General features: G+C 37.0%; 1 protein-coding gene across 1 annotated transcript in view; it reads left to right on the forward strand.

Moving 5' to 3' along the window:
* The first annotated feature begins 10,837 nt into the window (after positions 1-10,837).
* Positions 10,838-15,639, forward strand: part of LOC147605034 (metal transporter Nramp1-like) — a 29,064-nt gene continuing 24,262 nt past the window's right edge. The window contains exons 1-5 of the mRNA XM_086794444.1: positions 10,838-11,042; positions 11,880-11,958; positions 12,048-12,088; positions 12,221-12,299; positions 13,572-13,676. Of these exons, the coding sequence (XP_086650570.1) occupies positions 10,956-11,042; positions 11,880-11,958; positions 12,048-12,088; positions 12,221-12,299; positions 13,572-13,676 (391 nt within the window). The 5' untranslated portion in view covers positions 10,838-10,955. The remainder of the gene's footprint in view (positions 11,043-11,879; positions 11,959-12,047; positions 12,089-12,220; positions 12,300-13,571; positions 13,677-15,639) is intronic.

A 15,639-nucleotide genomic window follows, 5' to 3' on the forward strand; every position in this document is an offset into this window, starting at 1 on the left:
ACCAAATCTTCATCCCATGTAATGACATCTACAATAGTTATAGCCATGTGGACATGTCCAAGATTGAGAAATGGTTAAGCCCCATGACAACCAAGGAGTGGTAATAGTACTAAAGGAGAATTGGACCTACACGACAAGAAAGTTATCACTAAAGAATGACCATAATAGACACATGGAGAGTAGAAGCACACACAAAAACATCACCAAGCATTGTAGAGGGATATTCACACTTTATTAGAAATTTTCCTACACATAACTTGAAAGATCCAATTTCTTTATCTAAGCTTGAATAAAAACAAGAGTACTCGGCCATGTATTATTTCGTGTATTTTGTACAAAATTTATATACATGCCATCTATTATTTCATGTATTTTGTACAAAATGAAAACAAGCGTGCTCGGCCATCTATTATTTCATGTATTTTGTACAAAATTTATATACATGCCAAGCAATGGAAGTAGAATGCTTGAGTCACGTGAATGTGCTAGGAGCTACAAGAGCTAATTAGGCATGATATACCACCCACGGAGTGGTGACACTAGAAGACCTACATGACAAGATAATCATCACACAAGCTACCATAGACACATAGAGAGGGCACACACAAATACTATACCAAGCATAATAAAAAGATGTTCACCTCTATTAGGCACATTAGTTTTACATTATGAGCATCTTAAATGCCACTCAGTTTCTTTTTAAAAATGCATTTTCTTGCACACAACGTTGGAAGATTCAACTTTTTGTACCTAAGCGTAAATGAACACAAGAGTCACGTTAGTCATCTATTATTTCATGTTTGTGTGCATAACCTTTTATATATGCCATTATGATCAAGGAATGGAAATATGCCATTTATGATCATAGAAAAAAGTATTTCTTTGATTTCAATTGATAGATTTTTTTTGGCCGAGTATAAGATATATTTGTCATGACCATGGTTTATTGTGGTAGTGTATCTACAAATGAAAACACTACAAATATATAACTAATGATTTGTTGCGGTAATGTATCTACAAATGAAAAAGACATGACCATGGTTTGTTGTGGTAATGTATCTACAAATCATGGCAAATACAAACTTGAAATAGAATTTTACAAACCTAAAATTCAAGTTGTCCAAACAAATTATCACCACACTACTACATGAAATATTGAAAAAACTACTAATATAATTATCATTTGCCCCCAATGTTTTAAACAATTATTTTGACTCTTTCAAACAAGATAATAATAGTATTAAACAACTAGACCAACAATAGTCTATCACTTCCTATAAAAAAATTATACAAATTCAAACTTGTCATTTTGACCAATTCTTGAACAAATAGTGCATTACATCAATATCACAAAATTAATCATTAATAAATAGCAATAATCTTGAAAAGAACACTAGGAATCATACATAAAACACCTTTTTCAAAGACTTAAAAATTGGTGGACAATGCAATGCTCATACTTGATCCATACATCACATCTTCCTATACAAACTCAAACTTGTCATTTTGACCAATTCTTGAATAAATAAAACATTACATCAATCTCACACAACCAATCATACTAGGAATCATATGTACAAATGCATTGTTCAAAGACTTAACAAAGTTATGGTGGGTAATGCACATGCATAACTCATACTTAATCCATACATAACATCCTCTTATTGTACTACCTACTTAACTAAAGTTGAAAATATAATTTCATTGACTCTAGATAAGACAAGATATGGCATAAATAAAAGACCATGTTGATATAGCAAATAAAACAAAAAACAGATAGGTATATCACATCAAGGACTCAAACCACCCAAGAAGTACTATAAGTAATATTATCAATTCCTTTGCATCATGCTCCAAGGACAACTTTCCATTTATAAATACAATTTACAAATACAAAACACTAGAAAATTTATACATTTGTCCTTAAACAACCAAAAAAATCTAGAAAGATTAAATAATGAGTCTACAGAGCATGTATGTCCATTGCTGATAGTATGTAGCAAGACCTTTTGTTCTTGAAAACTCATCTCTAATGGCAACTATAGCCACTCATTTCACACCATATCATGGTTATCAAGGCCATGCATGTCCACTTGACTAGTCTTTACATGCCTCATTGCAGTTATAGCCAACCATTTTCACACCATATCATGATCGCTAAGATAATGCATACCTAATTTTATGTTGTGTTACATACATGAATGGTTTAATGATTATGACTTCATAGCATGCCTTTTCAATCAAAATGATCCATAAGACCAAATATACAACACAAGACCATGGAGGTCTTGAGCTAAATTTGTAATTCAAATGATCTTTGAGACCAAATATATAAAACATGACCATGAAGGCCTTGGACCAAGTTTATAATCCAAAAGAAAATATTTGGAAGACAAAACCTACTTATCAGCCTAGAAGAGCTCCACGGTTCCCTATTATAGCATGACCACCACCAAGGTACTAATACCCTTCCAATAAAAAACTACATCACATTAATAATAAAAGCATTCATTGCAAGGTTCCATGTAGCTGGAAAAATAGAGCACACTTGTGCCACCTTAGATAGGGGTGCATGTTATTAAAAATTTACGCTCTAAGACTAGCCATGTCATGATCCCCGTATCCTCTCTCTCTATGTGGAAAGTGATTTGTAGGAAGCTCTAAGTTTGGATGGAAACATTGAAGAGAAGAAGACACCTCACCTCAATGGAATCTCTTAACCACATCAGACTTAACCTTATTTCCACAATTATAAGCCTCTTTCTCATTCCCATTGAACAATACCTCTCAAGAAAACACACCACCTCAAATATAGTTAAGGCTTATACTATCATATGCATTTAAGTGTTTCCTTTCTTGAGAAGGGGAAAAAAAAGATAGCACACACAATAGATGCCATTCCCCTCAAGTGTCCTAGCTTAATTTTTTTGTCATTATGCTACAATAGCATAATCTACACTTTCAACATGCCTTAAACCTAAAGCTCTTTCTCTTTTTTCTTTTTATAAGATAATTCAGGCATGTACATCTTATAAAAATACTAGGGCAAGGTTCAAATGCTTCCATTTAAAAGCATCTAAATGGCTTTAGAGTTGGAATGGAATGTGCACCGCTACATTTATACATCTTATCCAAGATTCATTCTAGCATTGGCTTAAGTGTTAGGCTCTATGGTGAATGACGGAGATTCAAGTCCACTACAAATGTCTCCACCTTACAGAGTTATTTTCCACATCTTATCCTCCCCACCACTTTTATGAAGGTTCTTCAACCTACCCTTCTATCTTTGATGAACAATGCAACTTCATAAATTTCAACTCACTTTTTATGCATTTTTCTCTTAGCTTTATGTAAAGTAGTTGTATTATCCTCCCAAAATATCTATCTTGCAACTTGCAACTTGGCATGATTTTAGATGCCGCATATTGGTTCCATCAAGCATGACTAGAAATCAAAATGGTTGGCTTGGATTTAAAATGTATCCTTTTGTGATACCTTAAATATAAAGGTTAGGCTTGAGAGGGGATGGTGCCTTGTGGAGTCTTGAATGATAGGATTAAGAAGGGCAAGAATAGATCATAAAATGGTTGGATTGCCTCCTAAAGTTGAAATACTTTTTTTGAATAGGATCTACTTTAATATGATGCCTTTCGTGGTACCTATATAGAGGCAAGGCTTGAGGAGGTTCCTTGTGAAGTTTTGATGTGAATGATAGGAGTGAAAAGGGTGAAGACCAATAGTCGTGGGGAGAGAGAGAGAGAGAGAGAGAGAGAGAGAGAGAGAGAGAGAGAGAGAGAGAGAGAGAGAGAGAGAGAGAGAGAGAGAGAGAGAGAGAGAGAGAGAGAGAGAGAGAGAGAGCTCCCACTTGCCGTCTTTTCAAGGTAACTTTGGATAATTTTGTCTTCTTTGCGTGAGTTACATTGGGGTCACTTCCTCATCATTCCATATCTTTTTGTCTTCAAGTTTGTTCAAAATCCCAATCTTATTGAATTTGGTAAAATAAGTGATTATTGCATGATTACCTTTGAGAGAGAGAGAGAGAGAGAGAGAGAGAGAGAGAGAGAGAGAGAGAGAGAGTAGGGGGGGAGTATCATGATGAAAAAGAATTTTATTGAAATATAGCAATGTGAATTCTACAATAAAGATCAAAAGGTATAGCGAGTCATTAAACTATGTCATCAAGGCTATAGCTTGTTCTTAGTGTTTGGGTTATTAAAAATTTTGTAAATGAAATTTTATAACGTAATCAATGTTATAATTGTGTACTTACATTGGTTATCTCCATTCGTTTTGTTCTTTAGATAAATGGGCTACCTATTTAGTTGGATGACCTTTCATTATAAACATATTCTTTATGCCAATCTATTATGCACATGATGTTAAATGTTTATTGACCTTTATAACTATTTTTAAATATGCTTCAATATTCATGTTGATCTGATTAACATCAAATTCTTAGCATGATGATTTTGATGAATGGAAAAACTATCTTCCACCTTATGAGACTTGTTATGGGACCATATAAACTACCTTCCACCTTATAAGACTCATTTACGGGACAAAGAGTTCGCCATATAAACTACCGTTCACCTCATAAGACTCATTATGGGACAAAGAGTTTGGCATATAGACTATAGCATGATGGTAAAAATATGGTCTCCTACACAATCTCAATATATTGTTCAATCAACTCATTGGAAAAAAATGCCCATTGGTGGATAATGTCATAGCATGATGAAGGTGACCCCATCTAAGCATAGTTGGCACACTAGTTAGCTTTACATGTTAAAGCATAAGTTTTTGGAGACATACAATGTGATTTGTCACATGCTTCAGTTGGTGTATAAAAACCTAAGTAACTAAAGGGTCATTAGATATAGTTTTTGTACAACAATTAGAGAAGAAAGACCTAAGTAACTAAAGGGTCATTAGATATAGTTTTTGTACAGTAGTTAGAGAAGAAAAACCAATAAATTTTGATATAATATAATCATGAACATTTTAATTATCACCACACACACGTATGTGTTAGGACCTTTATGACACTTGGAGAAGAAAGTCTAATTCTCAAGCATAAAAATTAGAGCATAACAAATTAAAAGCGTAAACCTTAATTAAAAAAATTAAATAAACAAAAGAGCTAGAGAATAAGAAAGAGATCACTGTCTCGACAGAAGATTGGGTTGAATCTCCCCTGGATGAGTGTGGTCCTTGTACCACTCACCCATATTTATATGTGTTAGAAAAAGCTTGGCTTTCAAAAAGATAACTTCTAAAAATAGTGCTTCTGAGTTTTTAAGTGTTAAAGCTCTATAAAAATATAACAAGCTACAATTAAAAAGTCTTGGGCCAAACAAAAGTATAAAATAATATTTGGTATGTACAAAGGTATGAGGCCTTAGCCTTACAAAATTACTATTCGGTATGTGCAAAGGTATGAGGTCTTAGCCTTACAAAAATATTAATGCCTAAATATGAAACTATAAAAGGTGTTCACATGTCAACCAAAATATCTCATAGTGGTTCTTGGTTAACACATAATCTGCTACTCAATCATCACCTACATCCAAAATAATACTTTTCAATGCACACAAGTGATTAAACACATTAATCCTCACTATATCATATTAGCGTACACAACTGATTAAACACATTAATCTTGGTAATAATATAAATAAAAGGCTCATACAAAAAGCAAGAAGGGTGGTTTTCTTGCACAGAGGTGGTTTTTGGTTTTAAAAAAGTGACAAAGATCTATAGACCTTGATCTAAAGCTTCATCTAATGTTCACAAAAAGCACATAAACCACTCAATCCTTTGCCTAAAGGTTTTTACACCCTTGCCTTCTTTATCCCTTAAATTTTTCTATGAGCTTCTTTCTTTCTCCAAAGTACTTGTACCCTTCACAATAAATTTCATAATAGTGTCCCAATTTTTTGGGCTTCCCGTGCAAGTATTTTGTCTTTATTTGAAGCTTTAGTATTTACCAAAAATCAAATATTTGGCCTTCTTTGCTCCAAATAATTGCGTAAACCTTGCTTTCTTAAAAAATCCTTCTCCTGGAGTGGTCCCCAAAGCTCTAATACCACTGTCAGGACATTTATGACACTTGGGAGATTCTTAAGCACAAAAATTAGAGCATAACATATACTTGCAAAAATTAAAAGCATAAACCTTAATAAACAATAGAGCTAGAGAATAAGAAAGAGATCACCGCCATTGACACAATATTGGGTTGAATCTCCCCTGGATGAGTGTGGCCCTTGTACTACTCACCCATATTTATATGTATTAGAAAAAGCTTACTTTTCAAAAAGATAACTCCAAAAACAAAGCACAAGTGCTTTTGTTTTTTAGCGTAAAAGCTATACAAAAATATAGCAAGCTACAATAAAAAAGTCTTGGGCCTACCAAAAGTATAAAATACTATTTGGTATGTACAAAGATATGAGGCCTTAGCATTACAAAAATATTGGTGCCTAAACATGAAACCATAAAAGGTGTTCGTGTGTCTTCCAAAATATCTCAAAATGGTCTAACACGTTCTATCCTCGATTAACACATAAACCGCCACACTCTATCATCACCTACACCCAAAATAATATTAATCAGTGCACACAACTGATTAAACACATTAATCTTAACCATATTATACTAGCACACATAACTGATTAAAGACATTAATCCTAGTAAATAATATAAATAAAAGGCACATCCAAAAATAAAATATCCTTGTTATGGCTCACCCTTACCCCCCTTGAAACACATCCAACAAGAGATTACTTCGTGAACTGCAATTGTCGTGTGAGAGGATCTTTCTGATGGGCTGAGCTCATAATCCTTGAGGTCTCCAAGCTCTACAACTCCTTGAGAAGCAATTCCACCGTGCCTCGCGAGTGTTGTCACACCGTCGCGTTGCACTACGGGTACTCGTCCCTCCTCTCACCTCACTTCACTCACACACACACACACACTAGCATGCATTAGGGAGAGAGAATAGCAAGAGCAAGACTCTATTGCACAATGGGAGAGTATCTTGTATTGTAAGAGAAATTCACTTATATACATGGCCATAAGTGTTCACACTCACTTAAACTGTGGTGGCCGGCCAGGCACTTTAGGCTTATAAGAAGCCTAATGCTATTAGAATAACTACTCTCATAATATATCCATGAAGTACATCACTTAGGACTTCATCTTAACTTACTACCACACGCTCTTGAAGCATGAATTGCCATAAGTATTCTGTCAAACCATTACCGATGCCCGTCCAAGTTGTAGATTTGGACGTCATTGCTTCATATCTTGAATGTACGACCTTTTGGTGTATCTACCTTGATTCCTTGATATAAGATAATGGTAGTAGCTCTTGTTAATCCTAGAAATGGGTCAACAATATCGAAATAAAATAATGGGCATCCCCATAGAGGTTATGACTAACAATATATATGCACACATGTATATATACATGTATATGTATGTGGATGTATATATGTATGCATGTACACGTGTTTGTGTGCATGTGTATTTACATGTATGTGTCCATGTGGGTGTATATGTTTATGTATTTGTGTGCATTTATATGTATTTATGTGTACTTGCATGTGTATGTATGTATGCATGCATATATGTATGCATTTGTGTATGTGTGTGTGTGTGTGTGTGTGTGTGTGTGTGCATGGATGAATAGTGTATATAAATACGGCATATATATGTAGATATACATAGATCTATGTATACAAATACGTGTACGCATGTATACAAGTGTGTGTACGCATGCATGTGTATGCATGCATGTGTGTGTGTGTGTGTGTGTGTGTGTGAGAGAGAGAGAGAGAGAGAGAGAGAGAGAGAGCACGCATGTGCATGTGTGTGAGTGTGTGTGTGCATGTGTGTATGTGTGTATGTGAAATGGGAATGATAAAAAAATCAAATTCACAAGAAGAATTAATGGAAATTAAAAGTCTATAATCCAAGAGACGTAAGGTAGGACAAAAAAGACTACAAATGATGGGGCAAATGCTAATTAATAGAAAGATGTCATCAAAGTTCTAAAGTTGAATGCAACTATATCAATTAGTGGAAGCGACATTGAAGAATCTCTTCTCAATAATTGTTTTAATTTTTTAATCAAAGAATGTTGTGCAAGAACTTGTTCATTCAAAAAAATGAGGTAAATTAGTTTATGCGGGTGTTTGTGTGCATGTGTGTTTACATGCATGTATGTGTGTGTGTGTGTGTGTGAGAGAGAGAGAGAGAGAGAGAGAGAGAGAGAGAGAGCATGTGCACGTGTGTGTGTGTGTGTGCGTGCGTGCATATGCATGTGCATGTGCATGTGTGTGTGTGTGTGTGTGTGTGTGTGTGATTGAGAAATGGGAATGATAAAAAAATCAAATCCACAAGAAGAATCAATGGAAGTTAAAAGTCTATAATCCAAGAGATGTATGGTAGGACAAAAAAGACTACAAATGATGGGGCAAATGCTAATCAATAGAAAGATATCATCAAAGTTCTAAAGTTGAATGCAACTATATCAACTGGTGGAAGCGACATTGAAGAATCTCTTCTCAATAATTGTTTTAATTTTTTAATCAAAGAATGTTATACAAGAACTTGTTCATTCAAAAAAATGAGGTAAATTACTTCATATTCATTATCCAAAATCATGCAAAGTCAAGCATTGCAATAAACAAGCATATCAAAAAGTACCATGAGATGTGATAGAAATGGTCAAGTATGTTGGTAAGTGTAGAGCATTAGAATAAAAGAATATAAATACTTTCATAGAATGATTAGTTTATTGAAACAAAATAATATGCATACTTTACATGACATGATTATTTGTTGCATGAAAGACTTAAACAAACCTCATTTACAACAAGAATGAATCTTTTAGTATTAATGTCAAAGACACTAAATTAAGAGTAGAATTTTACATGCAATATGGTGATGATGAGTTGAAAATTTAGAATTTGTCTTACACTAATCAACATTTTGATAGGGCTTTGGTCTCTTCACTTAATGTGTCATCAACATTTATTTTTCTCGGCTCCATTCCTTTCCCTTGAGAAGGAGTAATCCAATTTCAAGAAGGATGGTACTTGCCTTCTTATGAATAATAGAGCAAAAATTATTCCTAGATATACAAGTTGTGTAACTAGCAAAAACCCAACTCTTTGATGATAGAAAACAAGGCTCTCTTAGGATAAATTCTTGGAGGGGTATCCTTCCAAAGAGTCTAATAGCAAAGCAAGGGAGAAGATCCTAGAGGGATGTCCTTCCATACTGTAGAATTTATCAAATCTACTCTCTCTCTCTCTCTCTCTCTCTCTCTCTCTCTCTCTCGCGTGTAGCATTTCACATCTCACACAATACTAGGGGAGTGTGTCTAGTGTAGTCTCTCATTTAGCATATAACTCTTGCTTATGGCATATCCTTAGGGTTGGAATGGAGTAGGAGGTGAGTGTAGTAGGGGAAGGCGAGTGGGTGTTTGTAAGGTCCCTTAGGAACATTAAGTAATGCGCACAAGTGAAATTTGAATATTCACCCCATGAGAGTTTGGGTCAGCATTAAATAATCACAAAAAAGGATAGAAGATTTGGGAAAAAATCACTAGAAAATCACGAAGGCTGTCTATTATTTAATATTATTAGATTCTGTTACCCATGGGAAATCTAGGTATCCAGGAACAATAGAGTCTTTCAGAAAGTGGGAATACTGGTCTAGATGTTACTGGGCTGATGTGTAAATGTATTCGTTTATGTTTGTCCATATATTATGTTAATAAGTTAACCAATGCTGATATATTCTAGGCAATATGCTCTTTGCAGGCTGGGATTAGTTGACCCTTGTACATACTAGGTTTCCTAACTCCTGTTATTATGTGGCGATACTCAGGTTATGATGTGAAAGCAAGGCTGCCCAAATATGGGCCAAAGACAAGAAGATGGTACCTAAAGGAGAAACACTCCATCTATGGCCTTTATAGAGAACCCCCTGGGCACTAGACCAATGGTGAAGGTGTGGGTAGGTAAACAAGTCTTGGAAAAGATGCCTCCCAAAGGTTGTACCTCTGAAGCAATGATGATAGCCTGCATGCAGCTAGGGTACCATATTTCTTGGAGCTAGTCCTCTTTTGTTTGGGAAGACGATAGATGGGATCTTTTATACAAGTTGCTTAATTGTAATGTAAATGATCTAGAATAAACTTTAGCCAGGGGCCTCTCTAAATTTTTTGTAAAGGCAATAATATATCTGTTTCCCAAAAAAGAAAGGTCTAGAATGAAGGTTTGAAGCCTGATTGGGGGCGGGGACCAAAACAACGAGGTGCCTAAGGCCTTAAATGGGCGCGGGGGGGGGGGCTTTGTCAACCAATCAAAAAAGGAGACGTGTTGACATGGAAAGCTACTTTCTGAAAGGGGAGAGATGTCTTAATCGTGGCCGATATTTTCTTAGGAAAATTAATGTACGTACGTTGTATAAAAAGAGGTAGAGGAAAATTAATGTACGTACGTTGTATAAAAAGAGGTGGGGAGTGTGGACAGCACGGGGAGGGAACGTGCTCTTCTTATAGAAGCAGCACAAGCATAATAATAATAATAAAGCTTAAGCATAATAATAATAACAATAATAATGGGGAATAAGGGAGAGCGAGATATTATTCGTCCTCCGAACCGGCGCCCGCCTCTGCCGCGATGGGGCCCACAATGCTGACATGTCGTCGCGTCGAGTTTTTTTTTCTTTTTCTTAAGTGGTGGGACTTCCAATCCACGGGCTGACGTGGACTCTCCTCCCTCGCTTTCCTATTTATTGGGCACAAGCCTCCCCAAACTGTAGGCAGCTCTCCCCTCTCTCTCTCTCTCTCTCTCACCCCCCGCCCTCCTCCTCTCTGTCTATATATCTACACGCTAAACTAATGGCGGCTCGCAGCATTTGATTTGCTCTTGCTTTACACTATGCTCGGGAGCGGCGTTTGTTCTGCTTGTTTTCCTGCAGCAGTGGCTATGGATTCTGGTTCCAACCACCAGGTTACGGTACCTGAGGTATGTTGTCCCCTGTGTGTGTGTGTGTGAGAGAGAGAGAGAGAGAGAGAGAGAGAGAGAGATTTGAACCTTCTTTTTACCAGTCTCTCTCTTTATATAGACATATGTATGCACGCATGTATCTATCTATCTCTATATGCATGTGTGTGTGCATTACGTATGTATGCGTGTGTCTAGCTCTATAGATACATACATAGATAGATAGATCGATAGTTCACAATTTGCCAGCGCTTCATTTGTGTGTGTTTTGGGTGGGGTTGGGGGAATGACGCCTTTATATGTCATCAAGGGACATGTAGTGTAGTCTTCAGATGACTAGTTACAAGCTTGTAGTTCATGAGTTAATATGTTTTTAAAGGTTGCTTTAAGGTCCTTGACTAGACCTTACATTAATTAAGCAGGCCTGGCCAAGCTGGATTATTGAATTGGAGAAATCGAGATTAACAGCAGTGGGAAGTAGCTTTACGTGTATGCCTATCTAGACTTTGGTGTCTAACCCTAGGCGTCCAGTCTTGGTTAGCTGGATTAGGGTGGACTAGTGTGAGGTTTATCTGAAAATTCATATCCCTATAAGTGAAGGAGATCAGGAGCCCTGACCAGTGTTCCATGACAATTTATATGGGCGGCTTCAAGCTTCATTTAGAGTTCTTGTTTCCGCAGATTTGTTGATTTTTTTTTTCCAGAAAAGAGACTTCTATTAAGTAAGAAACCAAACAGCCATATTTGGTTTTACCATTTTTCATGGTCTGAGCAGAGTGATACAGTTTGTTAGTGGACTTGAATCACCATGTTTTTGGACTATAGCTGATCATTTGCATGAATCTAACATCTGTGCAGAAACGAGGCTTCAGGACACTACTTGCATACCTTGGACCTGGCTTTCTGGTTGCCATTGCTTATATTGATCCGGGAAATTGTAAGCAAAATATTGTGCAACTAATTGGTTATCATGTAAATATATTGGCAAGACACAAACCTCATAACTATTTTTGCACTTTCTGGCAGTTGAGACTGATCTGCAATCAGGGGTGAAATTCAAGTATGAGGTAAATGTTGCTAAGCATGCACACACACACACACACATGCACGCATGCTCAGTTGGCAAGAGGAGAGCTAATGGAGACTTTGATGTGTTGTCCAACTAACTGACAATTTTACTTGTCACTTTATTTTCCCAGCTCCTATGGATTATACTCATAGCATCTTGTGCTGCCTTGTTTATTCAGTCTCTTGCGGCAAATCTGGGAGTCGTTACTGGTAAGAAACTTGATTTGATCAAATTCTTGTTTGACTAGTGTTTGACATGTCACGTAAATGAGGTAAGAACAATCCATGGCATAGTCATAAATCAACCTCCCCACCCAACATACCCCCCTTGTTGGCCATGGTTGTAAAGGCACTTTTAACACTTTGAAGGATTTCAGACTTGCTTACGCATATCAAAACATCCTTATGATCGCCACTGTGCCCAGGCCATAAGTCTAATAACACCTTGCAGCAGTTGTAACATTATTTCAGCACCATTCTTCAGCCTACTCACCTAGCTGATGGTGATTGCCATTATTTCTCATCAGTTACCAAGGATGACTTGTCTTGCCTATGCGGGAGCATTAGTTCATTGTACAGCTTCCTTCTTGTGAACCTTATTGGGATATTTCTCTCACCTTGACCTTTTGGTTCTTGCTGTATATCGTGACTGTATTATTTCGATGAGTCCTTGCCCCATAGACCTTACTTTTCGTACTTGGCCTCAATTCTGTAATCATTGCCTATAATATAGAGCACCCCCTTTACAGCAAGCCATTGTACCAACAATGATATTAAGAGGATATCTGCTTTAGAGAAAATAAAGCCAAGATCACATTTTGGTTTTTGTAAGTTTGGGAAATAACCTGAACTTTCCATTGGTATGTCTGTGCTGTATTAGCAAAATTTCTTTTGAAGCCTTTACCAAGTTGCAGCCATTAATTCTTTCCATCCAAAGCTGGTATGCAATTCGGCTAACCAGTGACTGCGCGCATGCGTGCATGAGTGTCTTCTTTACTGCTAGTCTCATAATGGCTGAGTCTGTCCTTCACCTCTGGAGAAGTGATAATATCTATGAAGATTTGTCTAGCATGAACCTGCACCTACTCGTGGCGCCAATAATTTTTGTGGGTCAATCAAAGTTAGAGGCTGTTCAAACATGGTCAACATGAGTCAAACCCTGACCATCTGAACGGACCGGTTAACGCTGGTCAACTTAGGTTAAAACTCGCCCAAAACTGGTCAAAACAGACTTGTTAGCTTTGTAGATTTACATACAATAAAAGGTGACCCTGGTATGCCTTTCTATAGTCTTAAATGAAACAAAGCTGCTACTCTTGCTTTTTCCATTCTCTCACTTTTTCCCTGCTAGTCTCACAAGGTGAACTTTGGAATTTGAGTAGCCCTGATATCAAGCTAGTGCATGATGGTTTTGGATTAACAATTCTAGATAATCTTGTGATGATCTTGACACAAGAGTTGATAAGATCTTTCAATGTGCAGGAAAGCACCTGGCAGAACACTGTAGGACTGAATATCCAAGGAAAGTGAACTTTTGCTTGTGGATTGCTGCTGAGGTTGCGATAGTAGCAAGTGACATCCCAGAAGGTTTAAGACATTACCTACTTAGTAAAATATAGTGCATAACAAATTTATTTTGCTGAGTACTTTTTCTTCTTTTGAGAGGACAGTGGAATTTCAACAAGAATGCATATCTTTAAATAAATAAATAAAGTTATAAACACATGCAAACAGACCAACAAACAACATATAATGTATAATATTTATGTGCGTGCACATGCATGTGTGCACACAAATATGTTTGATTTTTTTTCATTAATTAAGCTAAATGAAAATAAAAATAGTCCATGCATTGATTAGTATACTGCATCCTACTAGCAAGGACATAGGACACTCGCTGTTTTAAGTGCTCTTGCTGCTTAAAAGACTGAATGCTAAAATAACTTCCTTTTTTGAGAGAGTAATATATTATATTAGATGTGGGGTCTGAACTCGTGCCCTCAGCTGGGGAACTCAGTAGGATAGTCACTTGCTAGAGGTCCTATTTTATAGATGTGATTTAGTTTAGAGGAATATCAAGTTGCAAGTTGGTTGGCTCTTATTTCCCCACTTTTGACCTTTAACTGCAATGTGCTCACAGTGGTGAGCGACAGATGTGTACCTTTCTCTTCAACTCAGATTGGAGTTGCCCTCGGATGCATAGCCTCTCTATGTAGGCATACGAGAGAGAGAGAGAGAGAGAGAGAGAGAGAGAGAGAGAGAGTATTAAACGTCTATGAAAGATCCAAAGGGTCTATGAGAATGAAAATGAGTACATATGATTCAATAAATAACTGGATGTTCAAAACATGAAAAAAATAAGCATCTACCAAATAAGATGGGCTCATGTACTACGTGAGCCCATGTATACAAAAAAGAGAGTCAAAGCTCATCCTCCTCCTGAATCGTGTACGGTGCAGCAATGTCCACCACCTGTGGCGGTACAACTCTCTTTGGTGTCTTGAGGATGCCCTGTATCTGCATTGGAGAGAGAGAGAGAGAGAGAGAGAGAGAGAGTTATATTAATGTCTACGAAAGGCCAAATGACCCATGAGACAAGTACATAACATGAAGACCATAGAGCTCTTGAGTTAAATCCATGTTTGTTTCAACTGGCCTTAGGCCCAAGATCCTCCTGTAGGCAACGCCACTGAGGAAGCAGGAGGCAATCCAAGGGTAATTCAAAGGGCAAAGAAGGGGCTACGGGGGATAAAGCAAGCTTGTACTTATATTGATCAATAAAGGAGAGAACACAGAGAGTTACCAGTGCTACTGTGTTAGTAAAGGTACAAGAGGTGTGTTTGCAAACGTATCAAATGAGCATGAGAGAGAATGCAGAGACTCCAGAGGATAGAAGTGAGTGGTAAGGCTTTAAAGACAAAGGATAAAATACACACCCCAAGATTGCGTCTTCCTAACTTTCTTTTGGAATGGATAGGCGATAGTAGGGAATCGGATTAAGAAGAATCATTAAAAGCAGACAGCCTACATGGAAGACACGTAAGCCCCCAATTTCATGCATGTGCATTTCCCTCCTAAAAATCTTGTCCCTATGGACCCTTGGTATGTGCCATATCCATGCCTTCTGGTCCTAGACACACTTGAGCTATCACCTCATTGGCCTTGAGTTAAATCTGCAGTCCAGCAAAAGGAAAGAAAACATTCAAAAAATCAGAAAATCCTACTAATCAACTAGGAGAGCTATGATGCCACTTGTGAAAATATCTGTTGAAGTCTTCAAGGTTCCATTTGGAAAAGCACCAAGGCATGTGTTGAGGTGATGTTCGATTTGAGCTATGTGCTTGCCTTTAATGGCAGTGCTGATGTGATGCTGGCTGCCAAAGGTTTGGTGGGAACTCACTTGTGTAAGACTTAATTTGACTTTAGTAGGCTTTCGCTGTGGTTGGTTGGTCTAGTGATATAATGCTGAAAACCGAAATGTAGAAGTGAAAGGTTGGATTCTTGTTGCAGACATGCCACTAGGAGGTTAATGGATATGCACAGAAGTGCA

Source organism: Cibotium barometz, chromosome 60, assembly GCF_041138505.1.
Source record: "Cibotium barometz isolate CiBa-2024 chromosome 60, ASM4113850v1, whole genome shotgun sequence".
NCBI classification, from domain to species: domain Eukaryota; kingdom Viridiplantae; phylum Streptophyta; class Polypodiopsida; order Cyatheales; family Cibotiaceae; genus Cibotium; species Cibotium barometz.